This window comes from Habropoda laboriosa, unplaced genomic scaffold (genome assembly GCF_001263275.1).
Source record: "Habropoda laboriosa isolate 0110345459 unplaced genomic scaffold, ASM126327v1 scaffold99, whole genome shotgun sequence".
In the NCBI taxonomy this organism is placed as follows: Eukaryota; Metazoa; Arthropoda; class Insecta; order Hymenoptera; family Apidae; genus Habropoda; species Habropoda laboriosa.
The window spans coordinates 510,519-533,754 of record NW_017100239.1 but is presented as its reverse complement, the minus strand read 5'-3'; the positions used below and the strand labels follow the sequence as shown (position 1 = coordinate 533,754).

At 43.1% G+C, this 23,236-nt stretch overlaps 4 protein-coding genes across 4 annotated transcripts; 1 reads left to right on the top strand and 3 right to left on the bottom strand.

The window, feature by feature from the left end:
* Positions 1 to 306: 306 nt before the first annotated feature.
* LOC108571717 (histone-lysine N-methyltransferase SMYD3) lies at positions 307 to 2,458 on the bottom strand. The gene is made up of 6 exons (XM_017933829.1): positions 2,331 to 2,458; positions 1,575 to 1,816; positions 1,187 to 1,491; positions 831 to 1,110; positions 584 to 746; positions 307 to 514 (listed from the first exon to the last, which is right to left on the bottom strand). Exons 1-6 carry the CDS (start codon positions 2,456 to 2,458, stop codon positions 307 to 309), a joined length of 1,326 nt encoding a protein of 441 aa, XP_017789318.1.
* A 936-nt stretch (positions 2,459 to 3,394) lies between these two features.
* LOC108571809 (surfeit locus protein 4 homolog) lies at positions 3,395 to 5,253 on the bottom strand. The gene is made up of 3 exons (XM_017933951.1): positions 5,136 to 5,253; positions 3,807 to 4,481; positions 3,395 to 3,733 (listed from the first exon to the last, which is right to left on the bottom strand). The coding sequence occupies exons 1-3, from the start codon at positions 5,184 to 5,186 to the stop codon at positions 3,647 to 3,649; spliced, it is 813 nt and encodes a 270-aa protein (XP_017789440.1). The 5' UTR covers positions 5,187 to 5,253; the 3' UTR covers positions 3,395 to 3,646.
* Positions 5,254 to 6,384: 1,131 nt separating this feature from the next.
* Positions 6,385 to 7,877, top strand: LOC108571814 (dual specificity protein phosphatase 12-like). Its single transcript, XM_017933955.1, has 2 exons — positions 6,385 to 6,541; positions 6,818 to 7,877. The coding sequence occupies exon 2, from the start codon at positions 6,828 to 6,830 to the stop codon at positions 7,875 to 7,877; it is 1,050 nt and encodes a 349-aa protein (XP_017789444.1). The 5' UTR covers positions 6,385 to 6,541; positions 6,818 to 6,827.
* A 663-nt stretch (positions 7,878 to 8,540) lies between these two features.
* On the bottom strand, positions 8,541 to 10,571 carry LOC108571829 (paired mesoderm homeobox protein 2-like). The gene is made up of 3 exons (XM_017933970.1): positions 10,442 to 10,571; positions 9,661 to 9,836; positions 8,541 to 8,945 (listed from the first exon to the last, which is right to left on the bottom strand). The coding sequence occupies exons 1-3, from the start codon at positions 10,569 to 10,571 to the stop codon at positions 8,541 to 8,543; spliced, it is 711 nt and encodes a 236-aa protein (XP_017789459.1).
* Between the last annotated feature and the right edge of the window lie 12,665 nt (positions 10,572 to 23,236).

The following is a 23,236-nucleotide window of genomic DNA, read 5'->3' as shown; positions in this document are numbered from 1 at the left end:
ATTGTTAAATTCTATTGGGAGTTAAAAATGATATTGAAGTACTTAAACGTTTACACATTTTTGCGATCTTTTACGTACTTTATTTTAAGCAATAAATATTTATAGCGGTATTGTAAGGTTGGCACTAATGAAAATTGTGTGGTTCAAATCTTATCATATGTTGCATATAAATTCATGCATATATTCTTCATTAGGGTTACAGTTAATTCCACGTTTTCGAATACTAAAATTGTTTATTATAAATTGTAAATTATCAACGTATCACATAAAATTGTACATTATCAATGTAGGAAATATTATGTTGCATTAAACTCCTTCCATGGTAGCTTGATAAAGAAGAGGTCTCAAATATTCTCGCATTACAGCATGCTTTTCCCCGTGCGTTATTGTTAGTACTGCGCTAGCTTTCTTCAATGCTTCAAGAGCTAGTTTTGGCTTTTCCAAATATAACTGAATTTTGCCTATCATGAGATATAATATTCCAATCAATGGTTGAACTTCTCCATAATATGCTCTAAAACATGAAAGCATAATATTACTTTGTACTTATCAAATTAATACATTAAGAAAATGTCTTTCTTACAAGTAGCCATTAATAAGTCTTTCAGCATATGACTCAGCTTCCTCCCAATGTTGTAAACTTATAGAAGAATCAAAAGCAGCTTGTAAAGTCTGCACATGCTGTACATTGAGTGGATGTAAAATACCTTCTTGCTTTTCCAGACACATTTTGCATATATCCAAATCTGATTTCTCTTATAAGGGCGTTATATGTATGTAGGAATGACTAAACTGCTATTACTAACCAATATCATTTAAAAGAAGGATACAAGCAACATTCTTCATGTTTTGTAAATGATGTGCAGTAAATTCAGATACTTCTTCAAAAGTTTCTTCGAACTCCTCTGGGAATTTTGTATTACAATTCTCACATATGTCTGCACTAGGGGAACAAGGATGTGTACAGCATTTATTTGGACATGCTGCAGCCTCTGCCATTGGTTCTGGTTCTTCACATTTTTTACAATTACACCAAAAGTAATATGAACTTTGTAGTTCTGCACGTCTATCTTTTGTTGTTTTAAGTATGTCAATATATGATATTCTTATCTATATGTGTTCAGTTACAATTGTAATAAAAATTTCAATATAATATTATGAAAATAAAAGAAATATAAAACCTTGCCTGAGACCAGTCTAAACAAGGAAGATCTTCTATTGTTCTAATGATTATAGTGGCTCCTTCAAAGGTAGCCACAGCATTAGGCTTACAACTATGATCCATGACAGAAGGTCCCAAATAAATGCCAATACCAATACTATTCATATCCAAGTCAAGTATATTAAAGGAGTTGATACAAATTCTGCCATAAATACCCATTAACTCTGCAGAATTTGGTATAGGTACATCTTCCAAAAATGTATGTAAAACACCACATAAACACACAAAATGTTCCATTCTTTTCTTATCCCGTTTTATGTCAGAATAATCTAAATGTAATAATTTAAGCACTGATTGAATGAAAATATACAAATAATATGGCTTAATTTTCTAAATTGTGTGAATTACTTACGGGACATTAAATCCTTAAATTTTCTGTAACTAGTATTACTATAATAACCTATTTCTTCACCTCCACCTTGATTTAATTTTATAATAATACGTGCCATAAGCCTTGCCATGTCTGGTATAACTTTTGGTGAAATTCTTTTTAAATTTGCACATTCTTTTCTATGCGTGGACCAAGAACTTTGTTGGCAAGATCGATTACAGTAGTAAACGTATTGACAACCAGAACATCTAAAGAGCTTTCCACTGAAAGAAATAAAATTATTTCAATGCTACATTACTTTTGACATAGATAATTCCTAATATTGTTATTATAATATTATCAAACCGTGAAGCGGTGAAAAAAAGATGTTATCCAAATTAAGAAATTGTTAAAAAATACTAAAAATACACCTTTCTAAACAATAATCACATCGATCGGTTCTGTACTCTGAACTAAGGATATAAACGAATGGTTTAGTCGTAAAAATAGTAGTTCCTTTTTTCATGAAGTTTTCATTTTTACTCATCTTTAACAGATCTCCTAACCTACGGTATAACTTAAAACCTATTTAATTAACGCTGCGTTCATATTTTTATATTATTAATTTTTATGAATTCAATTAATTCAACAGTTAGAAAATATATTCATAATAGGTACGAGTAGCGAGCAAACAGTTCGCTTAATAAACACAGGACATGGTTCGGAATAAAAGCCGATATCATATGAGAAACAGTGTACGCACTTGTATGTACCATAATTTCATTTAAATGCAATTACCTTTGTAAACAATGATCGCACTTTTCACTACGATGTAAAGATTGTAAAACATAAGCGAAAGGCTTTGCAGTTAAAATAGTTGTTCCATTAGCGACGGATAATCGTTTATATCCATTTTGTATCCTCATTTGGAAATGTGTTATTTATTTGAAATAAATGTTTTCCGTTTTGCTTGTAATGTATCAAGTGACGAAGGATAGCATGAAATGATTCTATAGGTTTCTCGCTTTGTTCATGTAAATGTAGTTACTGCCTATTTTGAGATCAGCTTATTTTAGCAAACTTATTATTAGCTAATCCTACATAGAGTAGACACCCTCGTAACCGGCCCGTATGGGACCGGGTAAGTTGTAAATAAAATAAAAAACAGATACATATATGCATATAGTATTGATTATTCACACGTAATATCTAAATATAATATAATATCCGATTAATGTCATTGAAAAACATACGAAGAAATAATGTTTATCAAACGTTTATTTATACAAAGAAATCAATAATGAGCTTCGATATGGCTGACGATGAGTTTGATGCGCAACGGTTGCCGATTGCTTTCACATACATATATCGAAGTTCATTACTATGTACTATAGAAAAATTACAGTTTGTTTCAACGGAAACTATTAGCCGGTTAAGGCTGGAGCCGGATAAGAGGAGGGAGTCTACTGTATGGTAATTACTAATTAACAACTGACTAATGGAGATTGTAATAATAAATATCAAGAATGAGAATCTGAAATGGAATATTTATTTACAATAATTTAATCGTATAAAAATCTCGAAAATTTAATATTTTTATTATTCTGCCCTCTATAAATTTAATGAAGTAACTTAACTGTAATCCTATGGAAGAATACATTGACATTTAAAATCATGCATATAAATCCGACTAGGATTCACGATCAAAACTAGAGAAAATTAAAAACACACAGAAAAAATATATTTTGTTTCATTGATAAATGTGGTGTCATATGTACAATGCCATTATTGATAATATAAATTAGTCTTGGTGTTGTCTTCTTTTTGTTTTTGCCTTAGCAGTACTATTTTGGAGTCTTTTATTTTTTTTTCTCTTGTCTGTAGTTCCATGTATTTTAATTTGTGACTTGGAGTACACATTTTAAACTCTATTTTAACAATTCCTTTACCCAAACTGAATAATTCAAAACGAATGTATCTTATAGCTTCTTGTCCAATAAACAATAAACTTATTATAGACTTGATTGAGCATATAAAGGAACAGGAATGGGAGACTGCTGTTACTTAATGATCATGACAATGTAATGGTGTGCATTCAGGTGATACCATTACCCCTACCACTCTTTTTTATGCTCATCCATTGATACACCTCCAGGACCTAAAGAGACTATCATTAAAAGGCCACCAATCACTGATAATGTCTGTAAAAAATTAGGTTTATATTATTTATAATGGAAGCATAGAATTTTTGCAAAGAAACTATTGAAAAATTACCTGGAAGAAGTCATACTTGAGAAAGTCTCTAAGTGCTTTATACTCTGGAATGGACCACCATGCATTATGATAAAGATTCAGTGCAGACAATAATAAGACAAGTAACAATGCACTGAGTTTGGTCTTATATCCAATAGTCACTAATACCATTAAACTACTTCCAAGAATATCTTGCATAATTTGGAGGAATGATTTTTCAAAGCGAATTAACGTAGTAAACATAAATGCTAACAAAATTCTGCCAGCCAATTGTAAGAGATTTTTAGGTTTATTATCTCCAAGACTTGGTACACCGGCGAACAATGATCTTCCTTCTACTCTTGATTCAGCCAGAACCAAAAGAAGGGCTCCTATCAGTGCCAAATTTCTGAATAGAAATGTTATATCCCATAAAATGTCATAAGCTAGTGTTTGAAGGACAACTATGAAAAACAGGATTCCACAGGCAATGCTGACTTTCCATCTGCCAATAACCATAACACAACCACCTAGCTGCCCAATTAAATTAACCAAGACAAACATTGTAGCTAAGAACGTGCCACAATGCCAACTGTTATTCATAAATTCTTTCTGTTCCGACCATTGAAACCACATTCTTAATCCATCTTCTAGAAATGTGGCTATAAGACAAAGTCTTGCAAGAGTTGGCAATATGTGTTTTCCATTGCGGATTACCTGTTATTATAAAAGGATCATAGTTAGAAAAATATTAAGAACACAATAATAAGTTGATATGTGGAATATTATCGATGTAGTTTTTCATACATATTTGAAATATATCTGAATACAATGTATAAAGCAAGTAATAAAACAGACTTGTAGCAGCAGGAAATGAACGAATGTGTGTATGTGTGACAAGGTGTAATGATAGTAAGAAAAGTACTATATAAAGAGAGATAGATACGGAGCAACGATAAAATCTAACGTTCTTCTGGATATTATCGCAATCTTTATTAATTCGGCTTATTTGAAAATGAAACTGCAAGAGAAATTTTCGCCTGATTAGAACCGGGAGGGACAGTATCATTCGTAACATACATTTCTTAGATGATGCATAACCTTTAATTTTTTAGCATACAGATCATAATATAAGGCAGTTTACAACAGTTAATGATATTAAAAAAAACGTTGTGTTAACAAATAATCAAGAAATGAAAAGATTCAAATTAAAATATGCGAATGTATATAGCAACCGTGTCACGATGACGTTGACAGGAGTACACCTGTGCTCCTACAGGATATCTGCTGATCTTCTATTACGAGTTTCTTCGCGAAAACAGAACTATTCGTGAAAAAGAATAAATCGAGCACAATGGCCTATAAATTCACCTGATCAGCGATTTCTTCCGCTTTTGAGATCACCTCCTGCGAGATCAGCATCTTGTTTTATTTAAAAATCAAAAAATACCCATACACTTACATATACACACGTGCGCGCACGCAAGTGATACCGATAGAAAAGAGCAGACGAAGACAGAGAAGGAGAGGGAGAGAGGGAGAAAGTTGGAGAAACACGGAACAGGCGAGTACAGTACGTACTATGCACGACTGTATGAACGATACTCCTCGCAACTCCTCTGTATGATGTGGAGATCGAGGTACGCGTCACTTCCGGCATACGTGTCGAACAACTTATGCCGTGATCTTTTCGAAACTATAGAGATCGGCTACCTAAATTATAAATTTTTTTCAAATTCCTTAATGCTTCCCAGCCATAGTCTTGTCCGACCCTTCTTCGTCACCTTTTCCTTTTTTACCAAGCGTATCAACTTCCAACGGTGTATTTTCTATTCTATGTATGCACGTACATATTATAAAAAAATAACACCGTTCTTTAATATCACAGAAATGTATAAATACGCAAATCTTTATCAGTTTACGTCGATGCAATAACGAGAGAAAATTTGTCCAAATTTCTTTCGAATACAGTTTAACAATTTAAAGTATTACTTAACAAATAGAAATTCATAGTTTGCACCTTTCGCCGGAGTTGATTAATTTTCCTTAATTATCTAACGGTAAGGAATATTTTATCTAAATAGCGAGTGTAATTTTTACAGAACAAATACGCGCGCGCACTTTTAAGCTGCAGGCATTGTATTCACCACTGCGTCGTATACAGCATTGGTATTCACAAAAATATCCACGTATTAAGATAATAACTTTCACAAGATAATAATTTTCGTACGTATGCAGATGTGTAAATTGGAGGAAACCAGAGTATTTACGTTTAAACGAAACGTTCATTAAGCAATTTATAATAAAGTGGTAATGGCAGTTAAGATGATTTCCATTGAAGAATCGTCGATCGATACCATTCGGTGCATCGAAGGAAGCAGAAAACGTATCGTATCTCATATATAAAACGGTTAAAGTACAAATTTTTCGAGCCAAGTAATCAAGTGCAACAATTTCTAACCATTGGTCCAACGATGTAAAAAATATAAAAAGAAGCGACAAGTTTTGTTAAGAACTGCTCGTGATTTTAGAACTGAACCATAAAAAAATGTAACGCTACTGAAGCGCCATCATAGCCATACGTCAACAACTGTAACCAGTGCTCGAGGCTTGTTGAATGTGTTTGGTGGAGAAAAACTTTTCATCTCGTAAAGAAATAATAAAGATGCGGCTCCTATCGCTTATTTTTCTTAATATTCAAATAATACACGTACAACTACGACTGTTCAGATCTACGATCTGAAATACTACAATTACTTGTGATACGTTTAAGCGAGGTAATAAAAAGAATACACTTTGCATTTAGAGCATGTTTCATACGTATGTAAATAGATTTCGGAAATTGTACGTTCTGTTACTCGAGTAGACGTATCTGTACTTGTAGGTACCACAGTTTGTTTCTTTTATTTAAGTTATTACACTTACTTTACAGAAGTTTCGTTTGATTGTAATTTAATTTAATATTTTTTACATGTGTACTTTGTATTACAATTGACAGAATAAATTGGTAAACGTGAAATATTCGTGTGGCAGCCCTCTATTTTCTATTTCAGAGTAATCGATATGGCACAAGAAAGTACAGATAAGTTAATCAGAGAAGATTTTGACGCAGGTCCCTCAAGTTACGATGAAATTATTCCTGGTTTATTTCTTGGGAATCTTACAGCTGCTACAGATATTGAATGGTTAAGAGAAGCTAAAATAAACTACATACTTACTGTAGATTCTTGTCCTCTTCCTAGAAAGATCCAAGAGCTTTTACCAAATTTGACTATAAAATACATTCAAGTTACCGATATGCCACGTGAAGATCTGCTGACCCACTTTGAAGATTCGTACGAATTTATAGATCATACTCTACAGGTAAACGACAAAATATTGGTACACTGTTACTTTGGTGTCTCTAGATCAGCAACAATTGTTATTGCATATTTAATGAAAAAATATGGCAAGAGTTTCATCGATACATTTGAAGCAGTGAGAGAAAAGAGACGGTTCGTTGGACCGAATGCAGGGTTTCTAGCACAGTTGAAACTTTACGAAGCAATGGGTTTTGGGATAGACAATACGAATGTACAATTTAAAATGTACAGGTTACAAATAGCGGCGGACAAGGTGCGAAAAGCAAAAATTTTACCACAAAACTGTGCAGAACTGATAAAACCAGATCCAGCTCTGGCTACGGTACGTCCAGAACCAACGGTTTATCGTTGCAAAAAGTGTCGAAGGATCGTAGCCAGCGCTAGCAACATTCTGCCGCACATGCCGAAGGAGAAACAAATTTGGAGACATATAAGTTCGAAAAAAACGTCTAAACAATCAAAAAGTTCGCACGAGCCTTTAGGACCGTTAGAGCGGAACAAAGAGGAGCAACAACCGGTAGAATTTTGTACGAAAATACTGTTCGTGGAGCCGTTGGCTTGGATGCCCGATATAACGCACAACGTAGAGGGAAAGTTGAATTGTCCAAAGTGCAGTACAAAGTTGGGCTCCTTCAGTTGGATAGCAGGTAGCCAGTGTCCGTGTGGTAGCAAAATAGCGCCTGCATTTTATCTGGTTCCTTCGAAAGTGGATTGGAGCAATGCTGTGCAGAATGTACAAGTAACGGTATAGTACTGAAAAATGTATCCCTATATTTAAGAATTCTTGGACGGATGATTAACATCTTAACTCATCTTACGGATGAGTAAGAAGACATTTTTTGAATCTTTTTACGTGGGTTCTAGCTCGTTTAGCGTTTGTGTGACGAATTATACATATGTCTGACTGACGACCAATGTACTATGCGAAAATATGTATTATAATTTCGTGCCAATGTTCTTATACTATGTGTGTACACGTGACCATATTCATTTGACGACTGTAATTTTCGACGACCCGTTTTCTTCCACAGTTCGATCTCCGTATTCGTGTATACTTTCTTTTCTATGATCAAACATACATAAGATAATAATAACTTTGTAGGCGAACATACTGTTTCCTGTATAGATGTCTTGTATTAAGAAGATAATACATTTACAATTTTGATGATTTATTAAGCTATTTCAGTTCTACAAAATAACGTTGCGAGTTATTTTCATTACCCTGTGTTTGGTGCTTAAACGCTAACTTCTATGCAATCGTGTTTCGATCGATTGGTCCTCCGTATTACATTATCTTACGTTTCCCTTAGATCAACGTATAGAAGCTTTGGCATTCGATAAAATACACGTGACGCTTGACAACGACAACAAGCATCACGGTCGAGAGAGAGATTTTTCTTCTGTAAAAAGAGAGTTACATGCTCGCGTGCATAGCGGAGTACGCGGTTCCGTACGGATGCGTTCTGAATCGCAACGCGTTCAAACTGGTCATCGCAGTACCTTCGAGTCCACCGTGAATCTCCGTCTGATGATACGAGGGAAGATTCACGTTTGCCAGATTGCCGTTGATAAATCCATGGCAGGTGGTGGTTTGCATAGAGGTGGTGTAGTGTTGAGACGATCGCCAGTATTCGCTGTAAGGGTACTGCGGCATTTGCGAGCTCTGCAAATTTTCCGTATTGTTCTCCTGCGTGTGCGTTACTCTGATCGGTCGTAAGGGTAAAGTAGTTTCCATTTCTCTGTTCGAGGAGATGCCCCGATTAATCGCAGAACTTCTTTCGTTTCGACGAAACTTGGCGCGTCTGTTCTGAAACCATACCTGCAAGTAATATTTCCGACTGTTGAATTGGATTCGTGGTGAAACGAAACGGGGACTCAAGGGTCGAAGGTTTTTATGGGGTTTTCAAGAATGAAGAATTCGTCGGAGGAAGGGAGAAGGGAGGAGGGAGAAGAAAGAGGAGGAGAAGAAGAAACGAACGGACACAAGAAGGGATGCGGCTTTGCGAAGACGGGACAGCGTGACGGCTCCTGGCAGGCGTACAGTTCGCAGACAGACATCCGTGGGAGACGCGGGACGTGGAACAGCAACCGACAAGCAACGGTGGACGGATCGACACGAGCAACGAAAAGTCTGCTTTCTGCATAGCCGTGTAAGAGAGCCGCCACCGCACACGTGCTAGATACGCTACGTCGTATGCCAAGCACACATGCTGCTGGAACGACGCAACTATCCTGCCAAGCTACCCCCCCCCCCCCCCCCCCCCCCCCCCCCTTCCGTCTTTCCCTCTTCTCTCTCTCTCACACGTCTTCTCTTTTCCACGCCTTCCTCCTGGCTACCATAATCCCGAGGAACACATGTGAACTTGGCCCACCGGCGACACGATACTTTTTCTGACGGACATTCTTCCCTTTTACCAAGTATCGTCACCTTTTTTTCGATTCTCTTCATTTCAGTTCGTTCTCCACGTTCCACCAATTGCCAACAACTTCTTGCCGCGCTTCTTTTCTCGAGTTTCCCCGGAGCGGATATTTACCTGTACTCTGGCTTCCGACAAAGATACCCGCGTCGCAAGTTCCTCTCGAACGAAAGCGTCGGGATAATGCGTCCTTTCGAACACCCTCTCCAACGCTGCCAATTGTTGCGCCGAGAATGTCGTTCTACTTCTTCTCGGCCTCCTACTAGCCGCTGTGCTCGAACTCTCGTTGCACTCTGTAAATCGTACATCCGAACAATCGTACATCGTTATCCGAAATTCGTGCTAGACAAAGCGAAAATCCAGCCAGAATTCTCGCAGATGCCGCTCGCGATAAACAAGCAACGCTTGGGGAAAAAAAAAAGAAAAAAAAAAAGGGAAAGGGCAAAGAAGAGAAGCAGCAGAGAACAGGCGTGGCTATTCTTGAATGACTCCACTGTGCTTGAGCATCCATCAAAGCGGCATAACGCGAACAGCATGACTGGAAATGCGTGATTTCGATGAAATCAAACTCGTCGTGGATCACGGATTAAACGTAGCGGAAGCGCGTCAAGCATGCACATATTCTCTCTCTCTCTCTCTCTCTCTCTCTGCGAACCGCGCGATCTACAACTACGTTCGATAATTCCCCCTTTAGTCTTACGTAAGTGTTCACGTGAATTCTACCCAAGAAACTGTGCAAAAATCGGCTACATCTTCGTACGAGATCAACGGGAAGTTAACAACAACGTTATGGTTATTTCGCATCGGGAGATGGAAAGAAATTGATTTCTTGCCAGAACGATTTTTCTCGGTATGCTTGGTATGCACACCATAAAAATAATATTCTCAGAATTCTTACCCAACGAATGAGTCGGTGTTGGTGTCGATAGTAGGCGCGAGACCGTGAAATCTTGCGGCGTATGAGGATTCACGACCTGCGAAACTATCACACCGCTGTTTCCCGCTTGTTCCGAGTTTCCACACAACATTTTTATTCCTTTCCTATCGATTATTACTTGCCCCACCTCTTCCCTCTGTCCGGTACCGATCACAGTGCTTTTTCACACGGTGGTACACGAAGCCTCTTTCGAATCGATCGTTTTCAAATATCCAAGCGAGTATTTATCGATTCGTAAGGGGACATTTCCTGCCCTTCGGCTTCGCAAACGAACGGTTTCTTCAAAAAGTACAAGTTGTTCATCGGGACGAAACGATTATTTACGAGCAGCGAAAATTTCACGCGCAATTTGCTCCCGAAAATCCTAATTGAAACATCTCCGAGGTGAAGCGTGACGGAGCAATTAAGGCCTCGTGCCGCGTGCCTACTCGATGTGTTTACAAACCACCGGAAAACGTTTTATCGCTTCTCCAAAATTACGATGCTTTTATTGCTCTCGATAATCACCGCAGATCTTTCGATCGTGATCCGTTCTCACCGAATGCAAAAGAGGGGTGGCTCAGGCCGACGCCCGGTGCCTTTTTATTTTCCGCGTCGAATGGAACATGTAAATTAGACGGGACAGAGAGAGAGCCGTGTTGCTCCAATTATCGTTTATTATAAAAATCCCTCTCGCTTGTTAGTTCCCGGCGCTTACTTCCAATCGATTCTTTGCGCCAACGATGTATGACAAATTCGCGTTTCGCCTTCGAGCCCGTTTTACGAGCCCGTGACCATTAACTGTCGATCATTTGAACAGGAAAAGGACCGACAGAGATTCCCTCTTTACAATTGCCCCGGAAAAATTGTGGTCGAGGCAACTATCGCTGCACGAGGAAGCAACGCTGACCGACAAAGTCTTCGGAACGGGCACTTTACACGGAAAAGTTTCTTTTTAACGGCGTAGAAAATTCCTTCCCGATGATAACACCGTTCTCGAAAGATCAACTTTTATCTCGCGTACGAGCAAACTAGACGCGATAATCACCCACTATAAAATTACAGAGCGTTCCCCCCATCCAACCTCCAAGCGGCCGGTTTCGTACGAATCGCGCGTAAATCACAACTGGCCGCCGATCGATTTGGTCGAAAGATCGTTTCGAAAACTGTGAAACGAAGCCATCGTATTAGTCGGTGCGGCGAGATGCCAACTGACTTGGCTGAGTTAAAACGTACTTGAAGATCCTCCTCAGCCTCTTCATTTGTCTCTCTCTCCCTCCCTTTCCTCCTCTCTCTTGGCCGCGTACGCTCTCCCTCGTCTCGTTCTGCCTTTTACGCAGGGAGACACGCACGCAGGAGAGGAGAGAAATAGAGCATTTTAAGAGTAGGTGGAGATTTCCTCGGCAAGCTCCACCTTCATTAGAAGCTCATTGGTTTCTAAACGATACCGCTGTTTTCCGGATACAACCCTTCGGGGTAAAAAGACGCGCCACGCTATCGCTATCCAGGAATTTCACCCTTCAACATTTTTCATCGTTCCGACTGAATTGCCAATTCCACGTTTCTCCTTTCGTTTCGCACTTTGGCTTGTGGAAAAAGAAGAAGCGGGAGGCGCCGGCGTTACGGTGGTTTCAGTTTTCAGGATGAACCACGGTTCTTTATGCGCTGCAACATTGGTCTTCTTCATAGCAGCGGCTCGGTTCTCGTTACACAACGGTGTCGAGTAACGATTTCGCCTTAACGCCAGCCCTCGATCCTTTCTCCTACGCGCCGGCAAATTTCCTTTTATCGCGCGTGTCGTCCCTAACATTTTGCAACTTCTCCGTCGCTGTTAACATTAACGACACTCCACCCAACATTGCGAGAAAATATAGAGTATAAAGAGAAGAAGGAACTGTGACTGGTAGATAGGCAAACAAGGGTAAAAGAGTACGGGTCAGAAACCTTCTACCCTAAAAATCTCGTTCTCTCCCGTTTTACCTTATCTCTTTTCTCACCCGATCTCTATTGAACGTCTGCAAGTAAGCGAGCCTTCTAGCCTTTTCTTCGGCAAGTCGAAATACGTCGAATAACGTCCGACGGCAGCCGTGTTCTAGAAGCGATCGCGAGACGTAATATCGGTTGCTCGAGTTTACGATCGGAGAGGAAAGGGTGCGCGAACGGTTTTACTTAATTCGATAAAATGCTGGAGAACGGAGTGGCGACAGCTGACCGCCTGCTATACCACCACGTTAGAAGGAACGTAGCCGGCTAGGCTCTCAGCAACAATTATATTCCCGGCGATTTTATTTATACGAGGCTTTTACGAGCGCAGTCACTCTTGCTGTCAACCGTGTTGGCCCAATAAAACGCGGCTGTGCGCCCGTTCTCTCGCTGCCCACTTTCCACGATCGCTTAGACCGAATTATTTTCCTCGAAATAAATGGAGGAGCACAACATGTATCTCGTTCGCGAACAGTTATTGCTCGGGGTTGCTTCGCTGATTCCACTTCAACCTCCGCGTTTCGCAGCTTGCTCGCCAACGCCAGCGTACCTATTTAAATAACCATCGTTCAGAGATCGCGCGACGCGTGCCGGTTTATTCTTTCGAGGGAAAAAACCGAGGAATCTCCGCTGGGAACGGAGGACGGTAATAAAATAGCGGAAGGTTCGTTTTTGGTGTTCCAGTCACGATGAGACGGACGGGTGCGTCGCGACGCGGTGACACGTACACGTCGCGCGTCGCCCGCCGCCCAAGGAAAATTATGAGCCAAGCCTGGACCCCACGTCTACCAGATCTTCTCTCGCCTTTGTCTCGTTTCCTCGCCAGCAAACGAGGATTCGCCAAAGAATTTCGCATCTTTTTCCAGGACGCCTTTCCTCCCGGTATTCTCGTTCGCGGTGGCATGCGACGGTAACACACTTTCGGCCAAGTGTCTTCGGATCAACGTTCAACCAACGATAGAACGTTCCTCCTGTGTACATATATTTGTAAGAATTTTCTTACGAGAATTTACGTAAGAATTTGAATTTTCCTTAGACTCGGTATGATCGATCGGCTTCTATTATAAACGCGACGATTTTGGGAACTCGGTAGGGGAAGATCGTGAGAGATGCCAGCATGCGTCAAGACTGATCAGTGTCCGACGTTTTGTAACGCGTAGAGGGGTCTCCACCGAAACCACAGATGCAGTTTTGACCACCGTAACAGTGATCTCGTTGCTCGACAACCCTCGAAATAGCTTCCATATGTGTTCCTTGGGGAAACGGTCTTCGAGCTATTTTCCATATATTTCCATATTCTCGATTGCCCTTTTCTTTAGCCGCGTTTAGTTACGGTCCGCCGTGCATCGCTCCTGTCCGCAATCGCGCGCCACACCGTCAACTTCTTCGCGCCCGCTAATTTACACTTCTCCAGCGTTTTCTGCCATATGTGTTACGTAAATGTTTCGACCACGGTGGGTCGGAGAAATTTCACCCAGTTCTCCGCGTCGGTTTTCCGGGGAAACTTCTTCGATGAAGTGACTGTCCGCAACTTGGTACACTTTGTCTACCAGCCACGTTTCAATTTCCACAATTTCGACGGTTAACGATGAAAAGTGGCCGAGACGTGGCTGTAGATATACAGAAATTTGCTTCGCTACAGGAGACGACGTTTGTCCCACGGGGAATCGTCACGGGCAGCAAGCTGGTGAATTTACGATAATTATCCAACGAGCGACTTCCGAATCCTTCTTTCATACTTGCCTCTCCTCTCGGACCGCGTACGAGTGTCCAAGGGTGGCGAGTAGCGACGCTTAATGTCCCGTGACGCCTTAAATCTAACCGTAGAAGGAGACTACGGAAAGCGGATAGTGGTCATCGGCCACCGTGAAGACATTCGATTAAGGAAGATGAAAAGGGATTCAGGGGTTTACGAAACGGCGCGGCGTTCGGTCCTTCCGACGGTTACCTTCTCATCGGAGACTCTTGCCATTCGCTTTGTAAGAAGAAAAAAAAAGAAAAAACAGAAAAGAAACGTCTCCGGAAATATTACACCCGAGGAAATCGGGAGAGAGAGAAAGTAATGCGATAAGTGAAATTTCGAAGGAAAACGAGAAAAGCAACACAGTTTGCCAGAGGAAGAAACATATCATCCTTCGGTTTCTTCGGTTCGTTCGAGCAATTACAAGGGTCGTGCGTCATTCTCGCCAATTAGGCGGAGGGAGCGTCGTCCAAGCGGGTGGAAAAGTCACCGTTTTCTCTCTTTTCTTCTCCTGCTCGTTCCTGCACCGACTCGAGGAGGCAGATAATTTTACTCGCTTACTCGCTTCACGCGAAGACTGACTTCCACGCGAAAGACCAACCTATCCAACGTCGTCTGGGCCACCGATTCAAACGCTTCGGGGTTCGAATATTTCGTAGAACAGAGGAAAAATCCCCCTTTGGTTAACAGACCGTGAACCCGCCATCCACCGCCGCCTCAATTCTGCCATCGGTTCCAAGTAAATTACGCATTCACGCCATTCCACGTTGCGTTACGTTGCTCGTTGTAACGTAGGTACGTGTGTACGTCAAGAGTTGACCACCTCGGCCAACGCGAGAGGGGGTGACTACGTCCGACAACCTGGTAGCTCACGGACCCCTCTCGACTTTTCTCCGTTTACTACCTAATTATTCGTCCAAGGGAGAATTCGCTTATTTAGACCGCGAGACTCGATCGATTACCAGTCGGCTGTCTATTGATAATCTTTCGGGGGGACTCTGCCATATGGTGCAACCGAACGAGATGTTGCGAAATCATTGCCCTAAATTTTTTAGGATAATCGATCGAACGCGAGCATTCGTGGGGATTATAATGGAAGCTCGGTCGGAGTCAACTTTTTCAATGCGACCGTTCGTTTCCTTTCGTTACGTTACTCGGACTGAATAAATTGCTCTTCGCTGACTGGTGTATTTCTCTTTTTACGCGTTAGCGTTTGTTAAACTAAACCCCGTTCGACGATTTATCGCGAGACAACGCTCGTTGCGATTACTCGCATTTGTCAAGTTTCGAGGAGACTCGAATGGGGTGGTGGTAAATCCTAATTATAAAGGAATTCCCTCTCGAGACACGTTGCGGATTTCGATCCAGCTGGCTGCAGGATCGCAGGATCGTTCGACCTTAGTACGAGGGAAGATGAAAAAGCAGAGGAGACAGAGGAAAGAAAGGAAACGCACGATTGTACGGTGGGATAATGCGATACAACGGCGATGAATGGCGTTCGAACCGACAATGACAGGCTTGATTCGAGAATGAGGGCTCATTATCGAGTACTGGATTCTTCTGCGTGACGGACCTCCCGCGGAGAGCACCAACTACTTTTCGACCTGCCCTTATATGTTTCACGTTTCCCTCCTTCTTCCCGACAACTTCCCCCCTATCTCTCGGCTTTCCTCGCGATTCGCGTGCACCGGGTCGTCTCGAGCGCATTCCGATCCCGGGGGTGTGCTGCCACCGTATCGATTTCTTCGTCGAGATGAATCTCTTTGGCTACTTGGATTAAAAAGAAGGAAGTTTGCTCCGAGATGCCCACTTGAAAGAGTGCAGTCAATGGATAAATTAGGTAATGTCTAGCTCGAGCAGCTTTCAGCGTGGTATCGAGGGTATCTACCTATTTAGGTTATTCTCACGCGGTAGTGCTATTCTTCTCTGACCTCTCTTCACCTACACGTCCTTCCACTAATCTTTCTCGACTCCTGCTTGCCAGTTAACTCAGTCGGGGGTGGAATTTATCTTCGCCAGTCGCCTACTGCCCCCGTAAACGACAACTCTACTACCTAATATCCTTCGAATCGAAATCACCAGCTACGAGAAGCTGTGCGTCTCTTTGTCGAGAGTAGAACGGCCGTGGTTCCCACGTGAATTCTCCAATGCGAAAACAGGAGAGGAAAAGGGAAAGAAAGAAACACGGGAGGAAGCGTAAACAAGCGAACCCGCTATAAACGTAAATTAAAGCGCGAGTAGTGGAAGATCGAGTTAAGATTAGATAGGAGTAACGCGTTTCTTCGGCCTTTTTCCGTGTCAACCGGAGGCCCGATTTACTTCCGTTTAGACGGCGGCCCTCGAATAGAACCGTAATAGCTGTTGGCAGTACAATCAAACGCCTTTGCTTTTCTTGTTTGTTCTGGAGGTGATACGGTTCGCGGCGCTTCTCCCGGTCGCGCTTTATTTTCGTAACGGAAGCGAGATCTTCGTGTTCGTAAGTCGAGAGAGATGTTCCCATGGGAGGTAGCGTTTGCTAACTGTCTCCTTCGATATATGTACCTCCTAGCACATACGCAGAGAGAGAGAGAGAGAGAGAGAGAGAGAGAGAGACGCGCACGTGTTTTACTCGATCAGTCGACATTTTTTTCCACCTTTTGCACGAGTCGACTTTACTCGAGACGCCTAAACGTATTTCCAATTTATACGCTATCCTGTGCATTGTGCGAAATCCTGCGGGGTGAACAATTTCGATTAAAATTGTTCTGTTTCTATAGGATCGTAATGTACACTCGCGAATAATTCGAAATTAGCCCCGTGGATTGACTTTCAAAGGGTCTTTTCACGCGCAACCCTTTGATCGAGCGAACAACGTCCAGACTCTCGAGAAACATGAAAAGCCTGAAGAGGAGGGGTCGATGATATCTTCAGGACTGGGACAGTATTTGAAAACAACCCCCATGAACGATCTCTCGAGTCTCTTCACCGACAAACTCTTTTTTCGAAATTAGGGTTCGCAGATATTAAAGGGGTTGATGAAACGTTCGACACCTTTTCCGTCCCGATCAATTTCAAAACGAACCTTTCTCCTTCTTCCATCGAGGCGATCCGAGGCGCTTCGCTAATCGCTGTAAATGTTATAGCGAGACGTTGCGCGATCGTATGCGAACCGAGGAAAGAAGATAATCCTCCGTTTAATATCCGTAGTGGGTATTCAGATGGGATCTTTGAAGCGGAAGGGGTCAACGATGCCACTCACGTTCGAGGAGAAAAAGTTACTACGTATTCACCGAAAGGGTTGCAAGAATCGCGTCGCGTACACCGCAAAACGTCGACGCTTCTATTGAAAAGTAAGCCTCTCGACCGATTACGCGACACGTTTTACGAGCCTAAGTACACACTACCCCCAGCGACGATCGATTCGACCGATAGGAGGGCCGAGATACTTCCGTGCTTGGAATTTTAATCTCTCGATCGCAACAAATACCCGCTATCCCTTCCGCTTTCCAATTTTTTCCATCGATACGTTTAATCTATTTGTCCAGTTTCATCCTGCCCCGGCAACTTTGCCACTCTTTCGATGCCAGGAAAATGACAGATCGATCTCCACGCGGCGGTGGACGTACAGCTAGAGGTCAGCGTGCATAAATTAGGATCGATCGATGTTGCCGCAACCACCATGGATTAACGAGGTTAATACTGGAACGAAGCATGAATCAGGATTACCACCTGCCGGGATTTACGACCGCGTGCGTTGTTCCGTCGCGCGCTACTTTTCGGCTAGAGGAAAGAGCCAAGTTCGCGTATGAATATGCAATTTCATCGACGGCTGGTCGCCACTTGAATCGATCACCGTTACGCACCGCACTCTCCTTTCTGCTCGCTACACAGACGTTGGATAAATCCAACCAATTTGTCCTGTATCTTTGCCGGAGGAGGCAGAGTTCTCTGAAGAACCATCGTTACGCCTGGGATATGGAAGACGGGAGAATACGTCCGCCTTCCGAAAAAACGAATCTCGGGTCGGCTTAACGGCTTAGAAATAACGCGACAATAGGCGATTAGGGCGTCGCGCCGAGGGGAACCCGTCTCCTGCCTCGTATACAGCTCTCTTCTAATAAATAGCCGTACTTCCATGCCTTTTTCTACCCTCTGTTGTCTCCTTGTCATCCTGACATGTTTATATTCTCCTTCTTCTTTTAAAACGCGCTAATTACAAACGTCGAGTTTCTCTATCATCTCTACGAGGTATCATCCCGTTTGTCTCGTCGTTCCAACGTGCCACGCTTTATCTTCTCTATGCACACTCGATGCACGTATTCTTATCTACAAATTTCCAATAATTCGTTGCCCTTTCTGCGTTTGACTGAAACTCGATTAACGCGGCACTCGGTGACATTTTACTACCCCTTTTCGTTCTATCGATCGATAGAAATAATCGTAGCGCGCGTTAATAATTCTCCACCGCAGCTGCCCTTATTTTTATTTTACTCTGCACGCGTGTTTGTTATTCCTGCAGCTGCGATATTAATTATCATTTCATTTTCCATTCGGTTCGTTTTCGAAACCGAACGACCGTTTCGATTCGTCATCAGGGCGCGCGATCTGCTCCGGAAACGGTGACAATAGAAAGCGAAAAATATTCGGTCAGTCTGCCTTGCCAGACGATTTATGCTCGCTTTATGAACAGAAATTCCGTATAAAGATGTCCATCAAATTTTCACCTCGCCCCTGAGTTCACGAGGATTAGATCGAACCCAGATCGGTTCGCGCGCCATTGTTTCGTTAACGAGAAAGCCAAACGAAAATATGTATCGCAAAACTGCCTGGACAAAGAACGGAATACCGTTTAGTGGACTGCAGAGGTCGATGGGCGCGTGACAGACGTGGGAATTCAAAAAGTTGAATGTTCCAAACGTTCCGTCGAATAGAGCGAGAGAGAGCGAGAGAGAGCGAGAGAGAGAGAGAGAGAGAGAGAGAGAGAGAGAGCGAGCGAAAAAAAGTGTATAAAGGGAGAAAGAGAGCGGGGTGAAAGAAAATAGAGAAGTTTCTCCCTTCCTTCGTTCCCTTGATTCGCCTACTCTTGAAAAAATCTCGTCGAATCGTTTCCAGCCGCGCGACTCCGAACAATCGACTTTCGCTCTAATTTGGCCAAGGTACCCCCTCGCGGGTTCCCTCTACGGAAAAACTCCAGGAAAACTGGGGTGAATCGTCGGGACGTGTGTCCTTTTTTGCGGTTTCTTCCTCGATGCAGCATTGTAGAGCGAGGCTTCTGGCCTGAAAAAAATGATTCCGCTCGAAACGAGCCTCGGATCCCCCCTTTTCTCGTGTCAAACGAGAGCTTTGTTGAACGTGCAACGCCATTTATGATCGATGGCGGAATACTCGAGAAAATTCTGCTATTTACGAGCGGCGAGAGTTGGTGGTATTCCAACGCGGTGTCTGTTCCTATCTGTCACTATCGTTCGAGGATGAAATTCCATTTGGAACAAGTCGTTTTATTTCAATTTAATCCGCCAGAATTTACATCTGTTTTATACGGATAAAATTTCAACCGGTATTCTCGTTGCCGGGCGTCATTGACTGGGTTTTAATTACGAGTCAAGAGGTCCCCCTCCGTCTCGGATTGCTTTGTTCGTGCGTTTTCGTTTAAGGACACGCGAAACGAGCCGCCTCTAATTATGACCGAGGACATGCGGGGCCTTGTGTTCGCATCGAAATTCGCCAGTAGTAATGAAACCGCTTTATTCTCTCGGGATCCCTGCTCGATATTCCTCCTTGCACGATCTGGTCTTACGTAGGTACGAACAAGAAGCACCTACAAACGCAGCTGTCCCGCATCTACGAAACGGTTCCAATTTCGTTTCAACGTATCTCCGCTTTTCTTCGCCTTTTCCACGACTATCTTGCGCGAATCTTTCTCTGAATCTTTCGCTGAAACTGGACAACGATACTTGGATACTTTGATACTTGACCAGTTAAACGGAGCAACCTTTGTTTGCCAGCCCTACGGTTTACGTTTGCTCCGGTGATCGGTAATCGAGGAAGAGAAAACAAGTTGGAAGAGCAGTAGGAAACATCGATTTTTCAGGAAAGACACCAGCTGTCTGGAGGATCTTGAATGGATCGACGCGTCGCGACGGTGAGATGGATCTGTCAAGAGGAGCTCGTGCTCGAAGAATACGCAGAGTTAACTGGACCATGGGGCTTTTGGAGCAACGAGAGCAAAAGGAAGGAGAGGTTGTTCCTTGGCGCGAGCGGGGGAGTGGACAAAAAGAATCCGGTCTTTGGCTCGAGACCCATTCTTACATCGAAGGACGGTTACTTCTTTGAAAAGCAACGGCCGGAAGATTGTCGCGTGCCCGTGAAAAAAGTCTCGAGCTGCCCTTTGCCGATCAACGTCCACAATTTTCGTTTCTCTCTTCGTGCATCGAATTTCCGCTCTCCGCGCGTTATCGCCCAGTTATACCCTTCTTTATTGAGCAATTTTATCGGCTCGGCAAGTGGAGAGCGGAGTAATATTCCTTTTAAGGGAATATTCAGCGGTTGCGTGAATACCCAAGATTTGCGGTACGCCTCAAAATCGGCTGTCCTGACCAGAGAAGGCTTTCAAGCGCGGACGTGTCTGTGAAAGATAGATATATGTATGCTCTACCTGGCCATCGAGGGGTCGAACCTTGGGTTTTTCTATGGAGAAAACAACCGTGAGATTAGAAATCACGTGAAAGACCTACCATTCTGACGTGGGTCCGATGCAACTTTGTAAACACATCTAGTAGATTGTTGCATAGCTGGTCCGTCGATACTTGGACTTTCTCTCGCACGAGATCACGGATACATTGGCTGCTGCGTGTACTGAATTTTCTAGCTGATCCAACTTCCCTCCTCGGAATCTTAAGCGAAGAAATGTGTCCTTTATTTTTACAAGCGTTCCAAACAGCCATCTTGTATTCCGTGCCCAACTCGAGAAACTTTCTTCGAATTCCGATCGTTTGCGTAAAAGTTAGAGGAAACGATGGACGAAAGGAAGTGAAGACAATAATAATCGGTCAATCTCTAGGGAATCTTTAGCAGTGTCCCGTTATCGGTGGGTACCTAACATTCCAATGGTGTGCAATTCTCGAACACCCACCAGCACTTTCGAGCCGCAGATCACCGAACGTCCACCTGGGGCGAGTGGAGTGGCTGGCATGGTTAGGTCAGAGTACAGCACGGCACGGCACGGCACGGCACGGCGCGGCGAAGCATTAGAGTAGGGATATATATACATAGGTATAGTACAGAGCAAGAAAGAGCCGGTCTCTCCTGTTTCGTAGCCTCACCTAGGGACCCTTTCCTACATAAGGCCCACGTTCTCACCCCACCACGTCAGTAGAGAACCAGCCGTTCAAGTGCCACGTTCCGACACCTTCGTGCCGTGTGTTACTGCACCTTTCGTTCAATCGCGAGCCGCGCTTTACTCTCGTGTGTACGCGACCACAGATTATGTGCCGCGACGTACTAACCTGTGCTTGGAAAAGTGACTGATACCGGTGCTCATTTTTGGATGTACTAGCCGTTCTCTTGCCGCTCAAGGACACGCAGTGAGTAGCTCTTCTTTTTGCGCCCGGTACCGGATCTTCGAGGTCCGATGTTTTCGTTCAGGTGGTTCGACGCGAGGGGATTTCTTTAAGTAACGTTTCGTCCGATCGTTTCGCCCTTTCTTTCGTGCCCTCAGAATACGTGTTAGTGATTTTTCTTCATCTGTTTCCCCATTTAACCGTACGTGGACACACTAGTCGATATTGATTCATCTGTGAATCAATCCCGCATGAATACCAGGCAAGCCTCGGATCCTGTCATGCATGCCTGTTTGCTTCTCAATCGTACAACCAGCTGGGTCCCGATTTCTTTATTCTACCTCGATCGATCAACGCTCGCGGTCGAGGAAAATATCAACGAACCACGTTCGCTCGGGACAATCCTTTCACATATTTGCCGGGATTGTAGGAAAAAATGTAGATACAAAATGGGGGAAAACGGTGTTCCACGATGAACGGGGTTGGGAACTATGCCTGACTTGATACCGGGCTTTCTTTCCCGAAGGCCATGCTAAAAGCTCGATCGTGAAAAAGTTGAAGTTCGGAGGGGTGCGATTTCCGGTGGTAAGTAAAACCGCGAAACGGCAAAAGAGGTTAGCGTTATCAGAACGTTCGGCCGGTTGAATTCCGGTAGCACGAGTCGCGCTGGTAAAACGACGACGAACGAGAGAGGCGGAAAGAAAGGGGAAAAAGGGCGAGAATCGAGGAGTACAGGTCGAAAGAGAGAAGAGAAGGATAAGAAGACGAAGGAAAAGAGGAGGGACGGGGGGAGGAGAGGAAAAGAGAGAAAAAGCTGAAAGGGACTCGTAACGAAGGAGCTGGCAGAGCTAGTCGTGGGTCCTATACAAACTTTCCTGTCCAAGTTCGAAGGACCCCGTGGGTCCACCTCGAGGAACCTTTTCTCGAGGATCCCTCTATTTAAATGGCCAGGCGTTTGTTCGCCAGGACTCGTTTCGTTCTATTGTTCCCGCCTTATTTTCGTCGAGGCGCGTCCTGAATGTCCGCACCCGTCCCGTCACCAAAGGGTAAGCAAGCCTCGAAACGTGGCCCCGACTTCCTTTGCAATTTGCAAATTTCCAGTTTAATTTCGATTCGCCATTAACCCAACGCGTCTCCTTCTGCTCTGTTACCCGTTTACGTTCTTATTATTGCCTCCCTTGCATTCAAACGGGCTTTCTCATACTCTTTCGTTAGACTCTATTCTTCGATCGGCAAGTTAAAGACGTCCAGAAGTGAAGTAACACGTGGTGGCCACTGGTTGATTACGAGGGTGGCTTTCATCGTTACTAACAACCAAAGTAGGTACGCTCTCTGGTCGAGCGTGCACAATGCTCGAAACTCGAAGCGGAGTGTATAATATAATCGGCATCGGTAACGTTTAATCGATCGATCGTCCACCACCCCCGTGGTTCGAAAAACGTTGGTTCGAAAGGGAGGTCACGGCATGGGAATGCGAAAGAGGAGGAAGGACAAAACCTGGGACAGGTGTGCTCG